At 43.4% G+C, this 26,717-nt stretch overlaps 1 protein-coding gene across 1 annotated transcript in view; it reads right to left on the bottom strand.

Moving 5' to 3' along the window:
- PACRG (parkin coregulated) overlaps nucleotides 1-26,717 on the bottom strand; it is a 432,037-nt gene that overhangs the window by 201,566 nt on the left and 203,754 nt on the right. The window contains exon 3 of the mRNA XM_039881247.1: nucleotides 3,897-4,068. Coding sequence (XP_039737181.1) covers nucleotides 3,897-4,068 — 172 coding nt within the window. The remainder of the gene's footprint in view (nucleotides 1-3,896; nucleotides 4,069-26,717) is intronic.

Below are 26,717 nucleotides of genomic sequence, written 5' to 3'. Positions count from 1 at the left end.
CGAAAATGAGGAATATCGGGCCACTGAGTCCAGATTGGAGCAGAAAGGCGGAGGGCGCGAGGACAAATGTCTCCAGCAGGAAGAAAACCCGCGGGTTATCTGGTATTCTCAACATCTGGAAAATAATATGCATTTGCTAAATCCTGAAATATGTGACAAAAGTATTAAGTCCACACAAATAAACAAGATGAGAAGCTGGGATCAGCGCTAAGAAACACAAGCTGTCAGAGACAAGCGATGTCGCCACAGAAGATGTGATTTGTAGTGAACAGTATTTACGTGATCACGAGAGTGTTAACAACTGGTTATTGATTTAACCAAAACTGTGATCTGGCCTTTAAAGGGTGGAGGGGGAGAGAAGGTGAATTTGGGGAAGAGAGCCGAATTCTGATCACTTCTCGATGACTGGCAGTTGCATCAAAACTATATGGCTGGGAACGAGCTCTCAAAGAGTGTTATTGTTTTTGCTTTTATGGAGGAGAGAGTCCCAAACCCAGAGTTCGTGGGCCGCTCTTGGTGTGTCTCCCTGACCCCCGGCCGCCCCCGGAGACCCTGTCTGGGTTGGACGTGAAGGCTTCGGAGGCTGCCTCTGAGTACTGCTCTGCCGGAGCCAGGTGGGGTCACGCTCCCCTCGCTGGATGGAGCGAGTAGAAATCTAAAACCCGCAGCCGACACCGCTGGGGGCTCCCTCTCGTCCCATGCTGCATGCCACGGTGCCGTCGCCCTCAGCAGCTGATGCTCCATTGCCAACCCTGACTCCTTTATACCGGGATTCAGGGGAGGGGAGTCTGACCCAGAATAACTCAGGAAGGTGGAAATCAGAAGGTGGGAGGAAAGGGAAGTGCCCGTAGCTGTGCCATAGAGCAACAGGAATGGGACGCGGTGCTGGACGCGCGCCGACCGCCCCAGCCATTACGGAGCCCGGGGAACCAGGCCGAAGAGGGGAGGAAGCTTCTTCCTACCCTTTTTCATCTCAGAAGCCCCAGAGCCAGATGCGTCTGTTTCTCATTCTGGTATTATCACTCTTAGAACGAGCTGAAATAAACCCCCTATTCTGGAAACGGATGGGCAGCTTACCCCAGCTCTCTGCCTTGCAGGGAGCATATCGACGTGCTTTGCCTTCACGGGTACTCGTTAGAATTTGAGAAAAGCTGCTCAGGAACGTGCCAGCTGGTGATGATAAGGTTAATTTTTGCTCCTGGAGAGAGTTAAAATTATCCTAACAGTACCGTCGGAAAACAAGGGACACTCAGCTGTCATATGTTATGCCAATTATGTGCATCGGCCTGTTTCTAGATCAATTAGCCTCATCCAGAATTCGCCTGAGTCAGTCGGTCTTTGTACGTAATGTTTTCTGCACCGAGCTAGAACTCTGCATGATCCTGCAGAGTTAATCAGTATTCCTTCCCGAGAAAAGTTTGGCTTTTAGGGATGAAAAGGGACGGAGAAGAAAGAAGCCAAGTTCGATTTGGTATCGGTATCGGAGACCAGGAAGGCGGGCAGTGGAATCTACCGAGACAAATTCCCATTGCTTCCGGAACCGTAAATTATCAAATTCACATACGGTTAATGTTCCCTGACAAATCGTATTTACTGAGTTATTAATAACATTTTCACTCGCCAGCAAATGACCTCTAGTATGTGTCCAGTATAAATTTTGCCCACATCACTTTTCTCTCATGTCACTTAGGTGAAATACAAACAAAACTGAGAATCAATTCACCTTGGCCTGCAACGCTCTAGTTCGGTATGCTTTTATTGTAAGTCGCATCATCGAACTATTACTTAGAACTTTCCTCTGCCCTGCGGTGTCTTTGGTGGGGCCCTGATGGGGAGCTCCCCGAGAAGGCAGCGATCGCAACATGGATTTTAAGGACAAGAACAGTTGCTGTTCTGTTGCTACTCTGATGTGTGCAGGAGGAGAAGCTCAACGCACTCCCAAGACAGTTCCTGGGGAGAACATTCTGGGCCTTTTCCAATTATCAGTAAAACTCGTACGTCATCCTTTAGAGCACGTCGCCCTTCCACTAGAATCCGACATACTCAAGAGCCGGGACGTGCTAGGATGAACCGTGTTTGCGAACGGTTTCACTGTGGCCCAGTATTAGATTCCCTCCTGCAGGTCAGCCCGTCACTTGCCGGCTGCTCGGGGGAGGAACGGCTGGTTTGTTGAGTCCCTTTTAAAGGGTTGTTTTTCTTTCCATGTTCTTTTCCACAAAAAATCTAGAATTCTAACGGTACTTAATTTTAAATCCATAAAAAGGGGACCACGGATAAAATTAAATAATCCAAACCGTGAAAAGTGACCCAGTGTTGGCTTCTTTTGTTCTTATTTTGATCAAAACACATGGTGAGAGCAACCTTGAAACAGAGAGTGGGGTTCCCCCAGACCCTAAGAGACTAGGCAGGGCCCCCTGTCAATCACCTTGGGAGGCGGTTCATTCCGAAGTAGGAACTGAGGCAAATCTGGGGTTGGGGACACAGGAACCTGCTCATCCCTGTGAAGCCAGGGACAACAGGCCCAGATCTAGCGGGCAAAAAGCCTGGGGCAGCTCCGGCTGACGGGTGGGGCTCCCCCAGGGAGGTGCTCAGAGGCACTGACCCTCTGCTCTCGGTCCTCACTGCACAGTGATGGTCGGCAGCTTGGTGCCAGCAGAATCTGGGGGCACAGTTGTGTATGGTGAGGTGGGTGACCTGGCCATTTGGACTTGAGGGGAGAGGCCAGGCGGCAACTCCCAGAGTCTTGTTCCAGTAGGGTGGCTCTACTACAAGGGTCAGCAGCAGCTGTGGCAGCAAGGTGTGGGGAGTCACTTATGGACATGTGAAATCGTATAACAAGGAACAAGGATATTTGTGTACTTGGCAACAATGTAAGAAGTTGAGATTGTAAAGCGCTGGGAAAAACTGGGAGGTAACTGTTCACATAGCAGTCACTGCACATTCCTTGCAACAGTTTAGCAGAGAGTTCTGAGTTGTGAGACTCTCATTGTTCTACTAGATATAGTAATCTGGCTAACCTTGATTCTTGACTACTGTCTTTCTTATTGTAATGTTATAAATAGTGTGTTCTAAATAAACTCGGGGACACAGACACAGCTTGATTCTGTGATCCTTCCTGCAATTCTGTCTGTCTTCTTTCTTTTCCTCAGTCCATGCTCCCCCTTTCAGGTACCCTCAATTACTTCGTCGGCTGGCTCCGACAGCAAGGTGAGGGACACTGGACGAGGAACAACTAAGGGGCTTTTTTTGGGAGCCATTAGAGGCTGTCACTCTGGCAAGTGAAAATCTTGGGGACGGTTTTGAAGGGGGCTCTTTCAGACCACTAGTCCGAAAGGCCTCCTGTCAGAAGAATGTGGCCTTAGGGACTGTGGAGACAGACAGACAGAGGCCGTGACAGGCTACTCTAGACTTTTCCCAGGGAACCTATCACAGATTAAAAATCTCCAGTATTCAATAACGTTAATGTTTTCTCCATTCCAGATGTTTTTTTTTAAATTATGAATCCTATGACCCAAAAGACCTCTAACATAATTGTGTTTATATTGTAATTTAAAAGACAGGAGCGTCATCAACAAAAGCCTGGGAGTGAGCGGCAGTGTACCCACACAGAGACGCCCTCTATCTACCTCCGCGTGCCCGAGTTGGTGTTAATGAGGTGTCATTACTGGGAGAATGTTAAATTAGTGCAACCCCAGTGTCATTTAGCTTATTTGTGTGGCTCAGCGCAGAGCAGTATCAATATATCAGAATTGGGACGTCTGGCCCCATAAGTCGATTTAGAAAAATCCCCATAAAACCCGGAGAGCCTCAGTCCGCCGTGTTTCGTTGCTTAATTGGCAAGTCGTCAACAAGCGGCACCGCACTGGCTGAGCAGCGACCGTCACCTGCGCACTTACTTTTTATCGGGATGATGAGCTGCGGAATGACGGGGAGAATCTTGTTGCCCCCGTGCTCCAGCATGTCGTGGATTCCTTGCCGAGCGAAAAACTCGTAGGGAAACGCCATTTCACAGAGCCCGTCGAAAAACAGAGGCAGGTAATGGTGGTAATCCAGCTTCTCGATTTCTACCTGAGAGGAGAGAGAGAGAAGAAACGCCACGTGAGAACGACGCTGGGCAGAGTGGCCGGGCCAGCTGCGAAGCTGTCACCAACACAGGACGGGCAGGGGCTGCAGGATTCCGGGAAGATCTTATGAATCAGTTCCTCCGGGAACCAGAAGTATGCCGTCACGCCTTTGTCAGCAAGAAGGTTACGATGGCGGACCTTCAAATCTTAGCAGATTAAAATCATAAATAGTCTACATCGAAAGCATTTTTTTAAATTAACTTTTACCATTTGGCACAAATGCAACATTGAAAAGAATTGAAGAACCCCATAGTGCGAAAGAATGAAATGTAAAAGAAAAAATAAACCGTTGAAAGATTAGCACTGGAATTTCTCATAAGAAGCTAATAGCGTGTGCACATAATGTATTCTCGTGATGTGAGAACGAGGGGTGAAACATGATTGAAGGGCTCTTCCCTGGCGCTGGACAAGTGGAATGTCGGGGTGCCAAGCACAAATGGGAAGACACACGGTGGGGTGAACCAGAATGCACCACTGACACCTCAAAATCAAAACGACCCAGATCTCTCGTCCGCTTCCTCTGGGAGCAGAGACAGAACCCTTTTCCACTCCCACGTCCTTCGCCCTCCATGGTGCCTCCACGATCTCTTGTCCCAACCCGTGCAATCGTACCCAGCGCCAACAGGAAATGGGAACTAACACAGAGCTGAGAAACGAGATGCTGTGTTGAGATCTGTTCCCATGTCGGAGGTTTGTGCCATCCTGGGTCCTCCACAGTCTAGAGCGTCCGTGACCTGACCTACCGCCTGCAAGGTGACAGAAGCAATGGCGATGTCATGGAGGAAAGAAGCCACCGGACTCGGACTGCGGATAAAGCACACCTGCAGAGCACAGGACGCAGCGTTCCTAGCAAGAGGCGCAAAGTTCCCTTGTGTGCAAATCCTTGTGAACGTACCGGCTTCTAATTATCACCTTATAATTACGCGAGGAGCCCATCGGGAATGCAGAGATGCCCCCTTTTATATTAGGGGGGTTTTATAGCGTACGGCTACCTCCCAGCTGGAGGTTCCCTGAGTCTCTAGCTACATGCCAGCCTGCTTTGGGGGGTAACTGGTAACAACCACCCCACGGTCCTGAGTGTTCACTCTGAGTCTCAGTTAATCAAATGTCCTACAGGTCCCCAAGCCAGAGGTCTGTCTCTAGTGTGCTCATGAACTTCCCAGCCAACCGAGGAAGTAGCAGCCAAGAGTCGAGTGTCCACGTCCTCTCTGAGGGGGAGCTTGGAAAATGAACGCCCTCAGAGAGGGGGTTTATGTAATGTGTCCAATATCAGTTTTCTCAGTGATATTTGTGTTTTTGAAAAGGTTTTAGATTATTTTGTACAATTTAAAAATAATTTATCGCTATATCACTCCATTACAAAAGGTACTATGTTATCTATAACTTTATCTTGTGACCTAACATTATAATAAAATTGTCATCTGTGCTATATTTTTATTAACATCGTTGACTTTTTTTTTTTGCTAATTCTTTTTTTTTTTTTTGGCTATTGTGGCAGTTTACATATGTCTTTTATAAGTAGCAAATCATTAAATTGTATACTCAGTATGTTCTAAGACTGTTTTAACACATTAAGTCATTCACATTTATGCATATGTCTAGTTTAACCTCTGTCATCTTACTTTTTTGATCTCTGGTTGTTGTTTTTCATTTATTTTTTACTTTCTACTTAGAGTTTTGATTGTCTTATTTACTTTTTTTGCAATGATTTGAAAGGTAACGCAGCACGTTTAAACGTTTTATTGCAACTATCTCACAGCTGTCTCAAACATTTTAAAACATATTTACCTTGCTTTGAGAAGTAAGTTAAAAATCTCCTACTAAGACTGTTGAATGCTAAATTTTCCTTGGAATTTTGTTGATTTTTTTCCTCTGTATGGTTTGGGGCAACAGCACTAATAAAATTAATAACAGCGACAATAAAAATGCCAATGTTTATGACACCACACACTCATAAAAACATTTATGTGTATTAGTTCGTTTAATCCTCATAACAGCTCTAAGATGTAGGTATCATTACTATCCCGATTTTCAATATAAGGAAACTGAGTACAGGGAGGTTTAACAACTTGCCTATGGTGTGTAGCCAGTAAATTCTGAAGCTGGGATTTGAACTCAAGCAGTCTGACTACAAAACGTGGTGCTGCTTCTCAGGCTATGTTGTCGGGCACATTAAGGTTCAGCACTGTTATAACTGTCCAGTAAACTGTTGTTTATCCTCATGTCACCCTCTTTATCATTATTAATTCAGTTCAGGATGGCCTAAACTAACATGAACATTGCTGTGACTTGCTCGTCCATCGTATCTCTTTCGGTCTTTTTGCTCCCTTCCTCTGACGTCATGTTTTACGAGGGTCTCTTCTAATTAGTTTATAGTTAGTTGTTTTCTTCTCCTATTTTACAATGTCTTCAAAAAACAAATATTGAGCACAGACACGATTCTTATTTTCGAACCTTTTTAAAAAGGGGGGGAAAAAACAAAATGAGAGGCTGAAGGAAGAGAAAACAAAAGGGAGCAATTGAGAGAAAGCAAAATTTAATAAAAGACTGAGCGAGTGAGCGAGAGAGACCGAGGAGAAAACACTTCGTGTCTTTAACTCCTCCCAGCTCACTGATCACAGCAGTGCTTTCCTACCAGAAATTGTCTTTTTCTGGTGAGATCTTTTCCTGGCCTGTTTATCAGTTACTGGGCATATATGTTATCATTGCAGATCTGCTGCCTTAACAATAGAAAAACGACATGCTGCTATATTTTGAAGTCACAAACTTCTTTAAACACTATAGATGTTGTTCTGATTGCTACAGGGTGATAATATGTGACTTTCTTTTCTGCTTGCATGTCTTCAGTTGATGCATTTGGCCGAGGCCTTGGGAAACCCTCTTACATTCCATTTGCGATCCAGAGGTTGTGTGTGTGTGTGAGTGTGTGTGCGCACGCGCTCTGTTTTTTAATAATATATCCGACTTTCATGTATTTTCCTTTTTTTCTGCCACGTTCCTTCCAGCCGTTTTCCCACCGTTGTCCACAGGAAGGCCGTCCTCTCTTTAACCTAACCCTCTACCGTTTTGCTACAGATTCTTTTACCCAGGTCATCAATAACCTTAATTTTGTCTAATCCTCCAGTCCCTTTTGTTTTCATCGGTATAATACAGTCGACCTCATGAAGCTGACTTTCCCCAACCTCCTGACACCACGGCCACCAAACTGAGGGTCATCCTTGACTTCCTTTCTTCAGATTCTGGGTTTGATCCATCAGCATCCTATTGATTCTGTCTCCAAACAAGCTTCTATTTCATTTAACTTTTCACCACTGCTCACCACCAGCTTAGCCTCAGCCACCCACGTGCCTTCCCTAGATCGCTGCAAAGGCCTTCTAACTGATCTGTTTGCACCTTTGCCTCCCTGTTTCTATTCTCCATACACTTGGGTCCTGACCCCTTGCTCCTGGCCAGAGTCCCACTAGGGCATCCCCGACTTGGTCCCTGTGTCCCTTTGCTTCACACTGTCCTCCTGCAAACACTGTTCTCTGGAGACACGGGTGCCTTCTGTCTCCCAGACCAGTCTGGCCTCATTCCTCCTCCGAGACTTTCCTTGCACATACTGTTCCCATCCGCTCCAGACATCTTAGCTGCAGGCAACTGCATTCATCTAGATTTCAGTTCAGGGAGGCTCTCTTACCACTGCCTACCACCCTGTTTAATTTTCTTTGTAGCCTTCATCATTTATTCATGGCTGTTTCTTAAGTTCTGTTATTCAGGGGCTTGTCATTGCCTAGAAAGGTGTTTGACACACAATAGGTGAATGCTCAGTAAGCATGTGTTGAATTTTAATTTTGACCTTTTGAATCTGTCCTGTGTTAACTTTGGAGAGGAACACTCAGCTAAGGGATGATGGACAGATGATGTATGACTGTCCCCATAGCTGAGGCTGGGGACTATGGCAGAGTGTGCAGAGGGCCTGGGGTTGAACGCTGACCCTGTGGCATGAAGGAGATGTAAGTTTCTATAAATGTATATATTCTATAATTTTATGCATTCCACAAATATAATGCTATTTTTCTCCATTAGGAGTGCAGTAATTATGTACATTTCAAGAATTTTATGAGTATTTTAATAAATTATCAGGATGGACTTCTTTTTAAAAAACTTTATTGAGGTATAAGTTACATATCATAAAATTTGCTCATTGTAAATGTACAATTCAATGATTTTCAGTATATTTACTGAATTGTACGATATTTTTTTCATTTCTATAAGATCCCTCATGCCTGTTAAAGTCAGTCTCCATCCCAGCCCAGGCAACCACTAATTTACTTTATATCTCTATAGGTTTGGCTTTTCTTTATTTTTATTTTATTTTTCAATTAGAGTCGACATTTAATATTATTTTATATTAGTTTATATTAGTCTAATTTAATTAGTTCATATTAGTTTGATTTAATATTAGTTCATATTAGTTTCAGGTATACAGAGTAGCAGTGAGACATCGATATAACTTACGAAGGAATCCTCCATTAGTCTAGGAGCCTCCTGGCACCGTACGTAGTTATTACAATATTACTGACTCTATTCCCCACGCTGCGCTTCACATCCCTGTGACTGTTTTGTAACTAGCAACGTGTCCTTCTTAATCCTTTCATGTTTTCACGCGGCCCCCCAGACTCCCTCAAGATGGGCTTCTTGATACTTCTGTTCACCTTCATTTCACGGGAAATCACGAGGACTCGGTTTACTTTTCTGTTTACTTCTAAAACTTCAGGAGGAAAAGTTTCTGTTTTTACAGTATCATCAAAAGCAAACTATGAATGTCTATCCATAAATAACATATTGGTAATAACATTTTATCGATATATAAAAGCAAAATCTGCTTTTTAAAAAATCTAGATGTTGAGAATAAGTCAAGATTAAAAGCGAAATTTAAAGAGAAGATAAACTAGGAAATCCATTATTTATCTTTGTCTGAACATTTGTCATGGTGACAACTGTTCTTTAGAGTTCTTCTACGTTGCGGGCTTCATTTGTTCACTTAGATTTATAAAAGGTCATTTTTACTGTTTATTTAACAATGAATGTTTTTCAGTTTTGTAAATTACTTTGCTCTTAAGGTAACTTGTTTTAATAACAAACATTACACTTAATTATTTTTACGATTACCATAAAAATAGTGCTTTTCAAACTTTTATAAAATTTGAGCCTCTTTCTTCCAAGCTTATACAAGAAATCCAGAATTAAAAGCGAGCTGTGTGAAGAGGGACACAGAGCGAGGGCTGTTCCCTACAGACGGGCTAAAGTCACAGGGTCATATACCGAGGGAGGACTATTTGGATAGTAACTTCAAAAGCATCAAGTACTTCTACTCACAGAATTCCTCTTTAAAAGGAATTATGTTTTATAACTTTTTAAAGATCATGTGGTACCTACAAGTTACTGTATGATCTTTAAATCATACAGTAACCTTTGGTCAAAAGCAATAAAATTTTAACTAGACCTCGTCTATTAAATATAACATTTTATCCCCATAATAAACGTAGAAGGTAGGAATCCTGAACTGAAAGGACAGAAACGCAACGAGATCGATGATTTTCATTAAAAAAAAAAAAACTCAGATCAGAAACTTGCTCTTATACTTGCCACATCCTCGCTTCCATTATCAGATGAAATACCTCTGAAAAGATGTTATTATGTTTCCTACAATAAGTCCAAGATTCTTGCTTAGAATCACAGACTAATTTGAAAAAATATAATTATTAATATATTATGGTCTCATTTGGACTTATTATGATGTTGGTAAAATAAAGCTTTAACTCATAGCTTTTTAACCCTTGAGGCAGCTGCCGAGTTATTGCAAGAGGCCTTACACATTACAGAGACATTAAGTACTGTCTGCAGCTGGCACACATAGCGTATTTCAAAAATGGATATAATACTGTTTTTCAAATGTGTGTGGATGTGGTTATAATGGATAACTGAAAATAATATGTCGTTTGACTTTTTCTCAATGATACTGAACATACAACTAAAATCATGTACGTGAGATTTTTGATGCCAAAAAAAACCAAAAAAAACTTTTTAACAAAAATGCTCTTTAATATAAAAAAGAAGGAGACTTCAGGCAAGATGAAAGACAAGGCTGACACAGATCTTTAAACTGCTACAAAATTGAAAAAAAAAAACAAAACAAAACGAACCCAGCAAAATGCGTTCAGTGCAAAGTTGAAGTCGGGAAATTCTCAAATGCTAAAGATAAAGACAAAACCCAGAGTCACAGAGGCAGAGTCCAGGTGAAGCCACGTGACCCAGGAGGTGCCAGATACAGCCCAGACTGCGAGACCGAGACCGCGGTTCTAACGTCCCAGGAGTTCAGGAACACAGGGCGTTTGGCGAGAGAAGGGGGTTCAGCTAAACTCGCATAGAACTGGGACTCCTGAAGGGCTGTCCCGCCTGTGAAAAGGGGACCAGAAAGTCTCTTCCCGGGAGTTTGCGGAAATACAAAGAAAGGCCCACGTTTAGACAAAGCTACAAATGGGAAAAATCTTCTCTGAGCCACAGAACCCAAAGCAAATCTGAAGTAAAAAAAAAACAACAAAAAAAACTGTGCCCAGACCATGGCGAGAAAAAAAGCCCACGATTCTGGGGACCGGACAAAAACCAATGCGAATATATTAACACTTGCATAATCCTGGCACTGCCACAGAAAATGCAACCCTGACTAAGATTTACCAGTCACTGTGGTAACACACTCATCATAAAGAAGCTGGTAGACAGACCAGTGGGCATGGGAATAAGCTCTGAAACTGGCAACGAGAAATAACAGAATAGAACCTGAAAAGAAATAATTTAAAAATGTTTAAAACAACTATTTTACTTTTAAAAAGAACCAAGTAAAACTTCTAGAAAAAAATTCTAGTGTCATTAACTTAAAATCCCAGTTGCTCATAGACGCATAGAGAATTAGGGCCTGGATCACAGAACAGAGGGGCGGACGCAGAAACGTCACGAAGAAGTAAGGCAGCGGCGGGAAAGATGGCAGAGAAACCTTGACCTGAGATGCTCCTACACGTGACTCACGGGAGCTCCAGAGCACACAGAAAGTGGACAAAAGGCAGCAATTGAAGAAATCATAGTCGAGAATCATTTATAACTGAAGAAAGATGTGAATCTTCAGATTGAAGATGCATATCTGTTCAGAAAAACTATAGAACTCCAAAGTCAAGAAGAAGATTTTAAAAACACCTAAAAACAAAAGACAGATTACATGTAAAAGATCAAACTTAGACTGAAATTATATTTCTTATTACCAAAATGAGTCCAGAAGACAGGACAAAATTCTCTCAACTTGCTGAAAGAACAATAACTATTAATCTACAACAGTGAACACATTGTGGGACAAATCGATACGACTAAACAAGCGGCAACTGTAAAAATAAAAACTATAGTAATGATGGTGGGTTTACAAAGTGAAGTGACCACGCTAGAAAGAAAGGGCAGAGGAGATGGGAGGAAGGTGACCTGAGTCAAAGTCAAGTCCTTACATTGCTGGGGTGAGGACAGAGTTATCGATTAATTTTGTTAAAGCGCAAGGATACTTGTTGAAAGAATAGATATACAATTAACTTCCAGGAGAAAAGGATGTAGTAGAGAGGTTGAATAAAGCTTTACTGATCCAACAGAAGGGGGATTAAACATACCACCTGGTCTCGGGGGCAGTATGGAGAGAAGAAAATAGGAAAGATGAATCCAAATATATAACAAATTATAGTAAGTATAAATGGGTTAAATTTTCTTGTTAAAAGACAGATTCTCAAGAGAAGAAAATATACTTCAGTTAGAAGAGATACATTCCAAATATAATGAGAGGAAAAAGTGGAAAATAAAGGTATAGCAATAAAGGCATGAAAAATAAAGATATAAAAAATAAAGGTATAGTAAAATAATAAGTATAATGTAGGACGAATTCCTGGAAGAGGAATGTACACATATGGAAGGTACACATATTTGCAATTTTGATAGCTATTTCCAAATGGTGCTTCATAGGGATGGTACCAAGTTATGATCCAATCAACAATAAATGAGAGTACCTGTTTTTTTATTGCCTGTCCAAAGAGAATGCTATCATATTTGATTCCTGACAATATTATAGGTAAAATGTATTTTATAGTATTTTGCTACATTTCAGTATTGTTTTAACTTGCATTTTTCTTACTATGAGAATAATCACCTTTTAAAAGCTATTTTTAAAAGCAATTTATATATCTTTTTCTATGAATTATATTTTGTATTCTTTGCCATTTTTTTTTTTTCTAGTGAGGCATTGACTTTTTTAAGCTCCTTTATATTAGGGAGATTCATCATTTGTGTGTGATAGAAGTTTCAAATTTTTCTTTTGCCATGCAGGTTTCTTTATATGTTTCAGAATCTGTTCATCATTTATGAATTCTGAATTTTGAGTCATCATTCAAAAGGGTTTCCTCTATTTTGTAGCATAGAGAATAGAAACTATTATTATGGTTTATCCTAGTTTTTTTTAAATTTCCTTTTCTTTACATTTAAATCATTAATCCACTTGTAAGTTTTCCTGATTTAAGGTGTGAGGTATGCTTCCAATTCTAGCTTTTTTCTAGGTATCTACTAAGTTTTCCCAATGTATTTATGGAATATTGTTCCACTGATTAGAAGTCTCAATTTATCATGTTCTGTTTCTTGACTTTTTATTCTATTTCATTGGCAAGACTGAAAAAGTACTAATACACAAAGCCTCATGAAACTCCAAAATATCTGTCATACGTGCCACATTTTCTGAAAAAAATAAATAACAAATCATCAATGAAAAGACAGCCGAACTTTTAACTTCCACACATTTAGAAACTTAAAAACACTTAGATAACTCACAAAGAGAAAATCATTATGGAAATAACATATAACGTATTAACAATTCGATCACAATGAAATTACTTAATCTTAAAAAAAAAATAGAAAAATGTCCTGTTATCTATACTCTTTTTAAGAATAGAAAAAGAAGAAAAGCTACACAACTCACTACGTGAAGCTAACATAACCTGGATACTAAAATCAGATAATGACAGCCCAATCTCACTGATTCAAAATAAAATGCTAGAAAAATGGAATTCAGCAGGATGTTGAAATCACGGCCACGTAGGCTATATTGCAGAAATATCAGAACATTTCAACATCATGTTTAATTTTTTAGCTTAAAGGAGGGAAAGTGAAATCATCTTAACAGATGCAAACTATTTGATAAAATCACTCATTAAGAAATAGAAACTCTAAGCAAAAACGTACAGCAAATATCGTACTTTACGGTGGGACTTTAGAGATGTTCTCTTATGCTTAGAAAGAAGACAAGAAGACCGTTCCCTACATTTTTATTCAAAATGTACAGGAGACTCTAGCTAACGAAGTAAGGTAAGAAAAATACGTATGAATATTGGAGAAGTGGGAACAAGTCTTATTTGAGGATATGGCTATCCAAATAGCATGCCCAGAGAATCTACAAACAGCTTTACATAGAAAAAGAATTCAGAAAAATTGCTGCATAAAAGATCAACACACTAAAAATAATAGCGTTTCTATATGCCATTAAAAAACAGCTTAGAAAATATCTTTTAAATATTCACAATAGCAAGCAATGAAGCAAAACAAACCTGTTCACTGGTAATAAAACTAACAATTATGTAAGACTTACGGAGATAATTACAAAAGATATTGACAAGCATAAATGGAAGAGCGGTCTATGAATAAATGGATATATTGACTATACTCATAGATGGGCAGACTCAAACCTATAAAGGTGGCGATTCTGCCTTAATTCATCTATAAATTCAAGCTAAATTCAAGGCTGGCTTTCTGTTCTCAAAGAGAGAAGCTGAGGAGTGCAAGAGTTTCAGCGAGGAGCCTGAGACCACATTCCAGGTTGAGCATCTGCACCGGAGCCTCTTTCCATTGACCTGCTCACCTTTTTACTACCTTGACGGCTTGCCGTGTTGCTACAGATACTGATGGCTCTGTCCAGCTGGGAAATATTAATTACTGCGTAACAAATCTGGACTTGGGAATGCAGAATCAAATTATTTCTTGGAATAACCTTATTTTAAGTTTCTGTCAAAAATGCTAACAAGATAGCTAAAGGTCAGTTGTAAGCAGATCTCGAATTTATGCGCACTTAACCTTTATTACCCAGGAATTGTGTGTGCCTAACTGCAGCAGTGAGTGAGTGATATTTTCAAGTGTAATAAATAAAAAAGCCATAATCCCTTGTTCTATAACTTTGAACATTCCCACCTTCTATCACCTATCACAAAGTTAAAGCAATTTTCTAAAACTTTTAAGATAGCAGTTTTCTTAACCCAAGGGGGATTAAAAAAGAGCAAAATACGTATTAAAACGCATCTTCAAAGTTTCTCTTTTATCACATTTCTGTATAATGCTAAAAATAGTATAATTTTGTCAAAGCTAGAGAGGGAATAATTATATTTTGGGATAACAAGTGTTCATAAAATGGAGAACTAAGAAGCACATGATGGGCCTGAAAAGTGCTGGCAGAGTTTTAGAGATTTGGACGGAGTTAGAAACAGATTATATACCAGTGGTGTTAATTATAAAACATGGCATTATTTTACAAAAACTGCCCCTGAATTAGATAACGTACTGTGAACTTTATTACACTCAACCAAATACGTAGAATTAAAGAGATTTGGAAAAGATTAATTCAGGTGAAGTTAATGTCATAAGGCAATTTTAAGAAGAAATTACAATAGCAGTATTGGCTGTCTCTTCTGTCAGCATATGATTTTGCTATGTATATATTTTGCAGGGATTAGTTACAAATTTATTAAAGTTCTTTATTCTCTGGAGTTCTTATATTCTTAGTCCAATGTCACCTAAGAAACTAAAGAAAAAATTATACCAACTTGCTACAGTAGTTATAGTGCTTTGCTGAATGTCAGGGAGAGGTGGGCATAGTCAGTGGATTGGAAGAAAGATGAACGTGTGTTTGGGGAAATATGACTTATTTCTTTGAGTTCATGTTTACGAGGGGTCCCTTCTTCCCACATAATAAACAACACCTTAAAAAATTTTTATTTTCAATTACAGTTGACATACGATATTATATTAGTTTCAACATAGCGATTAGACATTTATACAACTTATGAAGGGATCTCCCCAATAAATCTAGTACCCATCTGACACCGCGCATAATTATACTACTCCTGACTATATTCCCTGTGCTGTACTTTACATTCCAGTGACTATTTCATATCTATTAAGTTGTACTTCTTAATCCCTTCCCCTTTTTCATGCATCCCCCCAACCCTCCCTCTGTATCTATGAGTCTGTTTCTATTTTGTTTGTTCATTTATTTATTTTTTTTAATTCTACATATCAGTGAGATCATATGGTATTTCTCCTTCTCTGACTTATTCCACTTAGCATAATACCCTCTAGGTCCAATTATGTTGTCACAAATGTCAGGATTTCCTTTTCTCTAACTGAGTAATATTCCATTGTACATGGACCATTTCTTTATCCACCTTTTAATAATAGCTATCTTGAAAAGTGTGAGGTGATGTCTCATTGAAGTTTTGAATTGCATTTCCCTGGTAATTAGTGATGTTAAGCACCTTTTCATATACTTGTTGGCCATTTTATGTCTTTTTTGGAAAACTGACTTTTTAAGTCCTTTTTCCATTTTAAAATCAGGTTATTTATTTCTTCGCAGTTGAGTTGTAAGAGCTCCTTTTATATTTTAGATATTAATCCCTTATGAGCATTTGCAAATATTTTCTTCCGTTCCACAGATTATCTTTTTATTTAGTTGATTGTTTCCTTTGTTGTTTCAAGCTTTTCAGTCTGATATTGTCTCAGTAGTCTATTTTTGCTTTTGTTGCTTTTGGTATCATACCCAAGAAATCATTGCTAAGACCTATGTCAAGAAATTTTCCCCTATGTTTTCTGCTAGGAGTTTTACAGTTTCAGGTGTTATTTGTAAGCGTTTAATTCATTCTGAGTTGGGGTGTACGTGTGTGTAAATGTACATATATATGTGTGTATATGTACATATGTATGTGTGTATATGTATGTATGTATGTATGTGTGTGTGTGTGTGTGTGTGTGTGTGCGTGCGCGCGCATATATAATTTTAAAGAGGGAACAGAACAGCCCGACAGTGGAGTAAAGGATGACTCCAGAAGATCGAAATATAGGAGTGACTGTCCACTGGTGGAATCGTCAGCTAACAGACTACATACAGCAGAGGGCCCAAATTGTGGCACTGGCCCAGAAGGTAGGTCGAAAGTGACAGGTGAAGGATACGGATGAAGGAATAACCGCAAGGCTATTTGCAGGGTTGGACGATTCGCTGGGCATGGAGAATAAGGAACAGGATGTGATGTGTTTCCAACACGTGGGACAGGAGAAGTGGACGTGCTGTCAGGACGAGCGGGCTCAGGCGGGGACCGCGCTGTAGGACATCATTTCAGTTTGAGTGCAGACTACGACACCTCTGGGTGGACGTGCCCGAAGATTTAAAATATGGACTCGGGGTTTTGGAAAAGGGTCAGTGGTGGTGAGGCAGATTTCAGAGTTGTTTCATGAAGATCATAGTCTTCTAAGAGTGTGAAGTCAGAGGATCCTGTGGGGACCCATTCTAGCCAGGCGAGGTGGAGGACGGAGTGGCCAGGAGCTAAAAGAATCACACGGGACCACCAGCATCCATGAGCGTCGCACTCAAGGAAAGCATGGCTGGCATGTTCCGCGGACCCATCGCAGGGGAAACGAACAGTAATCATTAGGAGAATGAAAACTGACAAAGTGTACGAAGTTAGGTGTGGAAATTGTGAAACACATGTCAGGTGCTACCTGTTCTGTGGCTGTATAAGAATGATTTTTGTCAATGGGGTGGGAGTAGTTACAGAGGAACTGGAACCACCTCAGGAAGAGAGAACTATTACTAGGCCTTGGACCGTGTCCCAAAAGTTCAAGTCACGCCAGGCCGGGGCGTGGGCTGGCCAGCCCTCAGGACCATGAACCTCGCCTGTACTTTCCACACTGGGAGGAGGGGGAGGGTCGTGGGCAGACGCGGATACCTGGGAAGACGGCGATGTCAAAAATACCTCCATCGATTTATCAAGCGAGGTTTTATTGCATTTCTTTTTAGAAAAGAAATACCTCTCGGTGCGCTCCGGCGTACACGCTGCTTATAGCTCGCGTATAACTAAACTTGGGGCATCTAACTGCTCCTCTCCTGTACCGAACGAACTGCACTGTGTAGCTAGGAGAAGTCTTGAGGAAGGCGTGGTTCGAGGGGCTGGAGCATCTCAGCAGTTAGCCACCGACGGAGGCGCCCACGTGGAAGGTTTTGGGGGAGATGCCGCCGAATCGCTAAAGAGCAAGTTCGCCACCTGGTGGCGCCGTGACGGTGGAGGGCGGTGGGGGGCGGTGGCTCAGCAAGGAGGGCGGCGTGGTGGAGGCGCGCGGGGGCCCGGGCTCTGGAGTCGCAGCCCCGCCGTCAGCAGCAGACGGAGGCGGGCAAACGGCGCAGTCCCTCTGTGCCTGGGCTGCCTCCCCTGTAGGAGGGGTCGGTGGCAGTAGCTGCCTCCCAGGGAATGCTGTGGGGTGACACGCACGGGCTGCTGAGGCAGCGGGACGCCGCAGAGGGACCAGTGAGGATGGCTGGGAAAGGGCTGCGGAGGAAGCCCCACTGTGCTCATCGAGTCATTTCTTTGTCAACGGCAATGGTCACCTAGTTCCTCCTCATTCGCCATAGTCTTTAAATATTGCTTTGTTCCCTTTGTTGAGAGAGGAAAAAAAAAACCCATCTTTTGGGTATGCCAACATTTTCTTAAACTATTCTGGTCCTGCTGTCATTTTGTTTAAAGTGACTGAAGAACAGAAGTCGTTTGTGAAGGACACAGAACACTGAGCCCAGAGAGCTGACAGGTTAAAACCGGGCACACGGCGTCTGCCTGTCATTCAGGGGACTTTCAAGTAGGTCAGAATGTCTTTATAGAAAATGACACCATCTTTGGGGGTTTGTGTGGTATAACAATAGATCTAGAGGATAGAAACGTTAAAATGCTGAAAGTTATCTTTATTGGAATAACACTACTTTGTTAAATGTATTTTGAGTACAGACAATAAGTTGATAAAATGACTATAAATAAATACATAAACGGTAAATAATGTTGTTGATGTTGCATTTATCAACTAAAATCTTTGCCAATTTTTTAATTAAAAAAAATTATCTGCCTTGTAGAAGCTCTGCTTCAGAGCTTACCCTTGAACCATGTAACTAAGTGTTCTTTTACAGTAAACATCATTATTACAATCAAGTGATTTTGACATTTCCGAATTGTATACCAGTGACACGTGGAAAAAAATATACAATCTGTACACCAGGTTGTACTTCCAGAAACAAGCATCTTAAATCATGATATCCAAGCAGGTTTTTTTAATGTTACCTTTTTTTTTTGTCATAAGAAAGACTAAACTTCTTACATCTAGTGTAAAGAGTATTTCCTTTAACTCAGTGAAGGTTACCGAGAAAATTCAAAACCACACGGAGTGAAAGGGTCAGCCTCATTCTTCTCGTTATACAATTTGGGGAGTCGGCCTCTCTCTTCTTAAAATGAACTCTGCCGCCCCACGTCCGGCGAGACCGTTTCTTTGGGGAAGATCGAGCATTGCTATTTCGGCTGTTCTTTGCCCGTCTCTCCTTCCTACCTCTGAATTCCTTGCATCGCCTAAGCTCTGTGCTCCCGGGTTCCCCGAGCTTTGGGCTTATTGCCTTTTGTTATGCATTTTACATGGCCGCTTATGTAGACGCTGTGATGCCTTCACGTCTCAGCTACAGAGAACTTCTGGAAGCTGAGTTTGTACACTCCCCAAGGACAGGAACTGTGTTTGGGTCACCACCGATACTGGATATCACCTGCCTCCTAAGAGTCTTAAAATGTGATGAACAAATGGATTGCTTTTAGTTTGGGGGTAAACCAAATCCTCTAAAGCAAAGGTTGCTGAATACTTATGTCATTCTACAACAAACATAGTCAGCTAAGATACCTGACATGCAAAATATTGACTTTTTGTTAAGGGTTTGTAATATATTAAAGCACGTGAGAGTCATACTCTCACTGCCGAACGTAAAGGAGTCTACGTGTGTTCAAGCGTGTCGGTTTGCGTGGAACACGCCTCTGCATCCAGCTCTGAGAGCTGTCCCTGTGTTCTTCAGGGAGGACGAAGCCTTGGTGGCCCCAGGGCATTTGTGTTTGCCTCTACCAGGGTGTCCTTTAAGCTTACATATTAATTTACACTCTGTCGTCCTTACTAAATTGTGAGCCCCGGATGCCACATTCCTCTCATTTTTTTGGTCTGTACCGTTTCACATTAATTGTTGGTGTACCGGCCGCCTCCTATTGGTTGAATGAATCGACGAGCAGCGTCTGAAATGATTCCTCTCCTCGCTCACTCGCACCGTCAGCGTGCAGCCGGACCTCCTTTCTAAGACGTATTCTGTCCATGACACTCGTCTCCAAAATGCCCTTCAACAGGTGTGCACGGGGCCCACGCTAAACCCGTCGCCGCGCATGCTCTGTTCTCCGGACGCTGTCCCCACGGTCCCCTTCCGGCTGTGTGTTCCGACGCTTCGCTCTCGCAGCCTGAGTTCCAATCACAGCAAGCGGCTCCCTCTTGGTGAATACCCGCGACTTCCCGTAAGCCTGTGGACCTTTCTATTTTGCTGTTGATCTATTTATTCTTTACGACATCATACCGGTGCCGCCTCCTTCCCATGGAGTACCAGAAAAGAGCACAGACTCTGGATCCTAAACCCAATCCTGGCCCTCCCTCTGCTGCTAATTCCGTCCTTGGGCAAGTCACCTCTGCGTCCTCATTAAATTGGCTGTGACAACAGAAAACACTTCAACTGTCTGTTGTAAATAAGACATCAGCTCATCCATGCAAACCATCTAGAACAGTACAGGTACGTGTCGATCGTTATTATTATCACGTTGCTCTGCTATAGCAGCGTCAGACACATTGGACTGTAATGACATGGTTAATTATTACAGGTGTACCCAAATATTTACCAAATAATACTGTGAACAGCCTTTCTAGTTATAGTCAGGACACAGGAGGAAGTGCCTCCCAGCGGGAAGGTCGGGGAGAGGGGACATAGAGAACAACGGGTCAGCGTTAGGGGCCCAGAACCTTCCACCGAATGGAAGCTGTGCATGCATGTGTGCGCGTGTGTGTGTGTGCGCGTGCGTGTGTGTGCGTGTGTGTGTGCGTGTGCGCGCACACGTAGAGGCCTGTTTGCCTGCACGTGTGGGGGGCAGAGCTGGGGACACCAGAGCTCAGGTTGCATGAGCTTATGGGTAGAGGAGAGTGGTTGCCTATCGGACTTGGTCTCTCAGGCCAAACCCCAGAGAGGTGTCTAGCTACAGCAGGGACTGTATGCAGATGGTGGCACAACGCCAGCGACAGGGCAGCAGACACGGCCGAATCCTAGCAGCGCCCTGCGAGCCTGGCTCCGGGATCCCGCTGCGGCCACGTTTCGGAACAACGACCAGGCGGTATCAATGCCAAAAGAAGAGACCGAGCACCGATTCCAGCGTGGACACGTCCACAGCAGGGCCGAGGGCCGCGGCCCACACCCGAGGCTCGTGAGAAGGACTACAAGCTCAGCGCACGTCTGTGGGGGCGAGGGGTGGACAACGCGGGGCCCGTTCCAGACACGCTGCGCAGCGCGCACGCGGCCATCCGAGCCTCCGCCCACACCAGGCGAGGCCCGGCCCGCTGGGACCAGGAAAGGCGTGAGGAAAGGGAAACAGGGCCAGCTCCGAAGGCCTCCCCCGCCCCCCGCCCACCTCCCGGACCTCAGGGGCCGAGGCGGGCTCCCAAGCAAGACGACGAGACAGTGCGGACGACAAAGACGGTGACGCCGTTGCTTCCCATCGCCCCGCAGGACCTCGCCACACACGTGTGCGCACATAATGCGCTCACACACTTGTTCACAGTTTGTCTCTCTGGCCAGGTCTCTCTCTGTGTCCGGCCCAGAACGTGGCGTGGCACAGGGTCTACCACATAGGTCTGGACGGATGCATGGATGGATGGATGGATGCATGGGTGGGTGGGTAGGTGGATAGAGGGATGGAAAAATGAATACATGGATAAGTTGCTCTAGTTAATTTACTCCACCCTCTCTGGATCAAATGACCTCTTTTCTGGTGTGCTTTTCTGGGAATTTCTGCAAAATACGTCAAGCAAGCGTTGGTTTCAGACCTCCTGGATTTAGTCATCTGGGAGCAACACGACATGTTGCATGACTTTAAATCACTCATTTCAATCCCCTTTTGATTCACAAGTGAGCACCAGAATTCCATTTAGGGTAAAATGACTTGCCCGAAGGCAGAAAGTGATTGAATTGCCCACTCATCAATCCTAACTTATTTAGGCTCATTGTTCTTTTTTCAGCTGAAAGGGGCCTTTGATTTCATTTAGTCTCTGGCACTTTTAGTTCATGAAATGTGTCAAACGAGGCCCAGACTATGAGCTCTATTAGATGCTGCCCCGTTCCAGGGCCGTCCTCACGGCTGTGTGTCTGACTCTGGCTGTGTGTCTGACTCGGCACCGTGTGCGGTCATGGGACGGCTCTGTCCTTGTTAAGGCCTGTGACTACAAGAAGTGGGGCACCAAGGACTTCCTTAGCATTAATTCCCGACAGTCTAGACAGCTTTCGTACAGAGAGAGATGAAAAACAGAAGAGACTGAACAAAATAAGTTTGAAAATGCTTCCGCTACGTAAGACTTCCATCTTTCAAGGCTACTTAGCATTAGCGACTCATTGTAGTAGGTGGATTTAGCAAATTCGAGCAGATTAATTTAGTGGATTAAAATATTAACCATGCCATTACATTAGGATTGGAAATAAGGAACCACCCAAGGTCCTTACAATTATCAGTGGGGGAAGAAACTGACTTTCCTGTCACTGTTGGGAGTAACAGCTGGCTCTGGGGTGGGGGCGGGCAACTCTGATCAGCAGCACTGGCCGATTCTGGGGTGTAAAAACTCCCCCATGGCCATTTGAAATCACTGACTGTGGAGGTGGAAAGAGACGCATACTGTCAGTTCTCACGAGCCAAGAGAAACTTTATGTGGTGACTTTTTGTACCTTCATAGATTTTTGACTAATTCCATACATATGGAGGAGTACACTTCATATATGTATGCTTCATATGCATACGATAAAACTTGACTGGCTACATGAATCCACAAGGTGTCCAAACTGTCTCCTGATGGCCCTGCCACTCCGACCTTCTAATGCACAGGTGCCATTTACTATAACGGCACGTGCGATTCAATTATGCATTTTACATCAGTATGAGATTTCATCTCCTTCATTCTAAACGAAGTAAAAAGAATCGAATATAAAAAGAAACAGGAAAATGCAAACTAAACAATGAATACAATGGTTTGCTTTACTAAAGCTACTGAGACTAATTTTCCTTCTGGTTTTACAAAATTTCTGGCGTCTATCATTTACGTGACTCCTTTTATTCCATTTTCCCTTGTTCACAGTTACCTTCTCGCCCCCCCTCCCCCCATTTACTGCTGGAAGGTCAGAAGCTATGACCAACAAACGTCTGTCAGCTGCACCAGTTAGACTCAAACAGCAGCACGGACCAAGAAGCTAGGGCAGCTCCGCCGCTGGCCAGGAACCGAATGGCATCACACTATCACCAAGAGGAGCCCGGCTGTCTCAGCTTTCCTCTGGGCCACAGCAGAGAACCTGACTACGCTGCTGACTACGAAATGGCTGCAGAAGCTCTAGGGACCAGACACAGAAGCCTTCAGAAGTAGAAGCAGCAGCTCATTCTTCCTTTTGTCTCTTCTTAACAGCCAAGAAGAATTTCTCAGAAACAACCCCTCTCCCTTTACGCTTAGAATTTCATCAAAATCTGCCTCTTAAGCAATGTAACCACGTCCCTGGTGATGCAAATATATTTACGACGACTGCTTCATATTGTCTTCATCCCCTGGCAAGAAGGGAGACGATAGCTGGTGGGTCAGGCTGCTCTTTAAAAGTGCCTGTTACAGAGAGTCACCTAGAGAAATTAGAAATCTAGTCATAAACAGACTATGATATACTCAGAGAAGCTGGCTTGGAACAGCCTGTGTGTTAATTTCCCGTGGCTGATGTAATAACTTCCACAAACTTAGTGGAGCGACGCAAATATCTTACACTTCTGGAGGTCAGAAGTCCAAAATGGGGTCTCACGGAGCTAAAACCGAGGTGTCGGCAGAGCTGCACTGCTTCTGGAAGCTTTACAGAAAATCCTGCTTCCTTGTCTACTCCGGCTCGCCGAGGCTGCCTGCGTTTCTTGGCTCGCCCCCTTCCTCCTCCTTCAGAGCACGCCGCTCAGCCTCTCCTGGTCACAGCTCTTCTAACGGCGACCTTCTCGCCTCCCTTTACACTGAGTGCAGCTGAATAATCCAGGACGGCCTCCCCTTCTCAAGATCCTTGTCCTAGTCACCTCTGCAAAGTCCATTTCGCCACAGAGGGTAACGCATTCACAGGTTCTGGGGGTCAGACACTGGCATCTTTGGGGGCCACTATCCATTTTGGTTTTTTGTCAAGTCATCTATAAGAACTCTACTGGGATACAAAAAAAAAAAAATCAACAATTCTACAGGTGATAAAGCCACAGGTACTGCAGACTCCTCATTCATAACGGAAGGAAATGTTACATTTCAGTTGGACGTTATTGAAAGAAGACATATTAAAAAAGCCTTGTCCTCCTCCCAAGTAGAAGGACTCCATGAATTCTAACCACTGAGGTCTTGGGCATCAGGGGCCACTACTGCATCTGCTCAGCTGCGTGTTCTCAAACAACCCTCCCACCCGGCTCAGTCGGTAGAGCATGAGACTCTTAAAACAACACTCCTAAAAAAAAAAAAAATCTATGATTGAATGATTATATTACTTCAACAGTGAAACTTAAAATTGGAGTGACTAGACACAAGAAAAATAATTGAGGTTACTGCAGTGTCTCCTCTTAGCGCGTACGTAGCCCAATAAAGACTTATAATTTTATATTAAGCAAAGCACTGCCGATATTATTGAAATCATTTTCAATAAACTTTATACCAAAAAACCCAGAATTTTTATCAGTTAATTAAACTGAAAATATCGTGTGTCTGCATTAGCAGAACAGAGAGTGGTGATGAAATCGGGTGTGGAACCAGGGCCGTCACAGACGACTGGCCACATGCCTCGAAGGGACAGCAGTGGCAGAACTCGCCTTTTGCACGGCCCTCTGCCTGCCTGGGGCGGGGGGGAGGGGGCAATACGACCGAAACCTAATGTCGGAAGGGGCACCTCGAGCTCCAGAATGCCCACAGAATGCCACCAGACACCTAGAGCTGTCCCGTGATTTTAATATAGCAGATGTTAAACTTAAAAAAGAGTCCTAAGAAAGAAAACAAACAACAACAACAACAACAACAAACATAGGCGAGTTTCTCACGAGCCTGTGACATGGACCCCAGAACAGATGATCTTACGGGACAGACTTCTTTCAAATAAGTATGATTTACTTTTTTCTACTTACGATTCCCTGGCTTTTGACCATGGGACAGAAACTAGATAGCTATCGCTAAACTTATTTTCCCTCCATTTGGGGGACACCAGTGGACTATTTCTCCCAGCCTCTTTTGGGCCTTAGGTGTGACCACATGACTGACCTCTAGACAACTGGGTGTAATAGCAAGTGACGTGAGCCCTCTCCAGCGCCGGCCCGCAGGCTTCCACGTGGAGCCCTCATGTCCCTCCCCTCTCCTCGGCGGGGCACGGAGGAGCACAGCCACCGTGGAAGCCGGTGACAAGGACGGTGGAAGCGGAGATGGCGGCACCGATCAGAAGCACCTCTTTTCACATCTGCGTGAATGAGAAGCAAGCTCCGCTTGTTTTATGTATGTGAAGGAGCCATGCCCTGCTGCGTGTCATCTGATGAACATCTGCTATCTTTTCGGTTTTGCTTTGCCATTTCCTGACTGGTGTGAAAGACACAAAGGGACCTTCATGGAAGGAACTTCTGGTTTATTCTCTGCCAAACCTCACGTGCTATCTTCTAGGGGGAAACTGAGGCGGGCCCCCCTCTAACTGTGCGGTTGGGTTAGTGTATCCTGCAGAGACTAAATCATGAGGAGAATGAAGGGGCTGAGAAGCTAACACGCGAGATTCGAATTTCTTTTATTCATGTGAGGTTAAAAAAGTACATCGAGAATCACCTTGAAATGTTCCCATAACACAGACAAGAGGCATTAAATTAATTCTGGAAATTCAGTTGAGATTTCGAAACAGTGATTTTAAGAGAGAAATGTTTCCAGGTTTTAGCCAATACTTTTCAATTTACTTGCATCATTAAATATAGCACAATTTTCAATGTAATGAACATGATATTGTACAGAAATTAGATCTCAGTATGAAAAGATGAAAAAAAGCAAGAGCAGTCAGACCAACCTTGAGGAAAAATGCTCTGCAAAGCGCAGATAAACGCAGAATGCCTGCAAGCAGAGTCTGAACGAAACAAATAGATGCAGCCAGGGTCACACTCTATTTCCCACCCGGATAAAAAGTAAATTTCTCATCCTCAAATTATGTGCATTTCCATTCAAATCCTCTATAGCTTTTAAAAGATGCAGACACCTTTCAGACAAACCCAGTGGGCTCATCATTCACCTGACTGCTCCCTTCTGTAGGAAGCACAGGTGGGTACTATCATCCGCCCTGCGGGTTTGACAAGAAATGACCTACCCACCCCAGGGCATCCTGCTGGTGCACAATCCCAACAGACAACCTGCGGAAGACTGTCCTGGGGAGAGGGGAGAGGGGAGAGGGCCATCCTGAAGCTGCTGTGACATGTCTGCACCCAGTCCCTTTGTACCCTGGCACACGCCTATCTGCTGAGGTTTCCAGCTGTGCAATGCTTCAGTCATCCGACACATATTTGCCGTGTGTGCATGGGTGCTCCCGTGAGCCGGGGGTGGGGGCGGGTGGACGACCTACGGGGAACCCTAGCCTGCTCTTCTGCCGACATGTAACGTCGGCCACCACCCAGTAGTAACGGTGGGGGTCTGACGCGTTTGAAACAATTCTTAGAAAAACGTTTCTTCTCTCATCTAGCACACATCCGTATACTGTGCACTTTCTTCCTCCACGCGATCACAGATGGTATCAATCATTTTACAAAATCATTCCACCGAAGCAATGCAATAATTGAAAAGGTCACACTATACACAACAGTAAGAGTTAAACTGCACCAGAATCACCCCTGCTGGGCACGGTCCCCTGCCCAGGTGGCTGTCCCCCAGCTCAGCCTTGGAGGCTGCCATGGAAAGAACCAGTGGCCCCCAAACCCTCCGAGGGAGCTGAGCTTTCTGCACCGCCTGGCACAAACCAAAGGCAAAGCCCCAAACTTGAAACTCGAGAGGAAGATAAATTCTAACTGCGCTCGTTTTTAATGCCTGCGGCAAATCTTCATCCGCATTTTACTCTCAAAATTACACAAAGCGGTC

Source organism: Pteropus medius, unplaced genomic scaffold (assembly GCF_902729225.1).
Source record: "Pteropus medius unplaced genomic scaffold, Ma_sr-lr_union100, whole genome shotgun sequence".
In the NCBI taxonomy this organism is placed as follows: domain Eukaryota; kingdom Metazoa; phylum Chordata; class Mammalia; order Chiroptera; family Pteropodidae; genus Pteropus; species Pteropus medius.
This window is presented reverse-complemented; position numbering and strand designations above follow the sequence as displayed.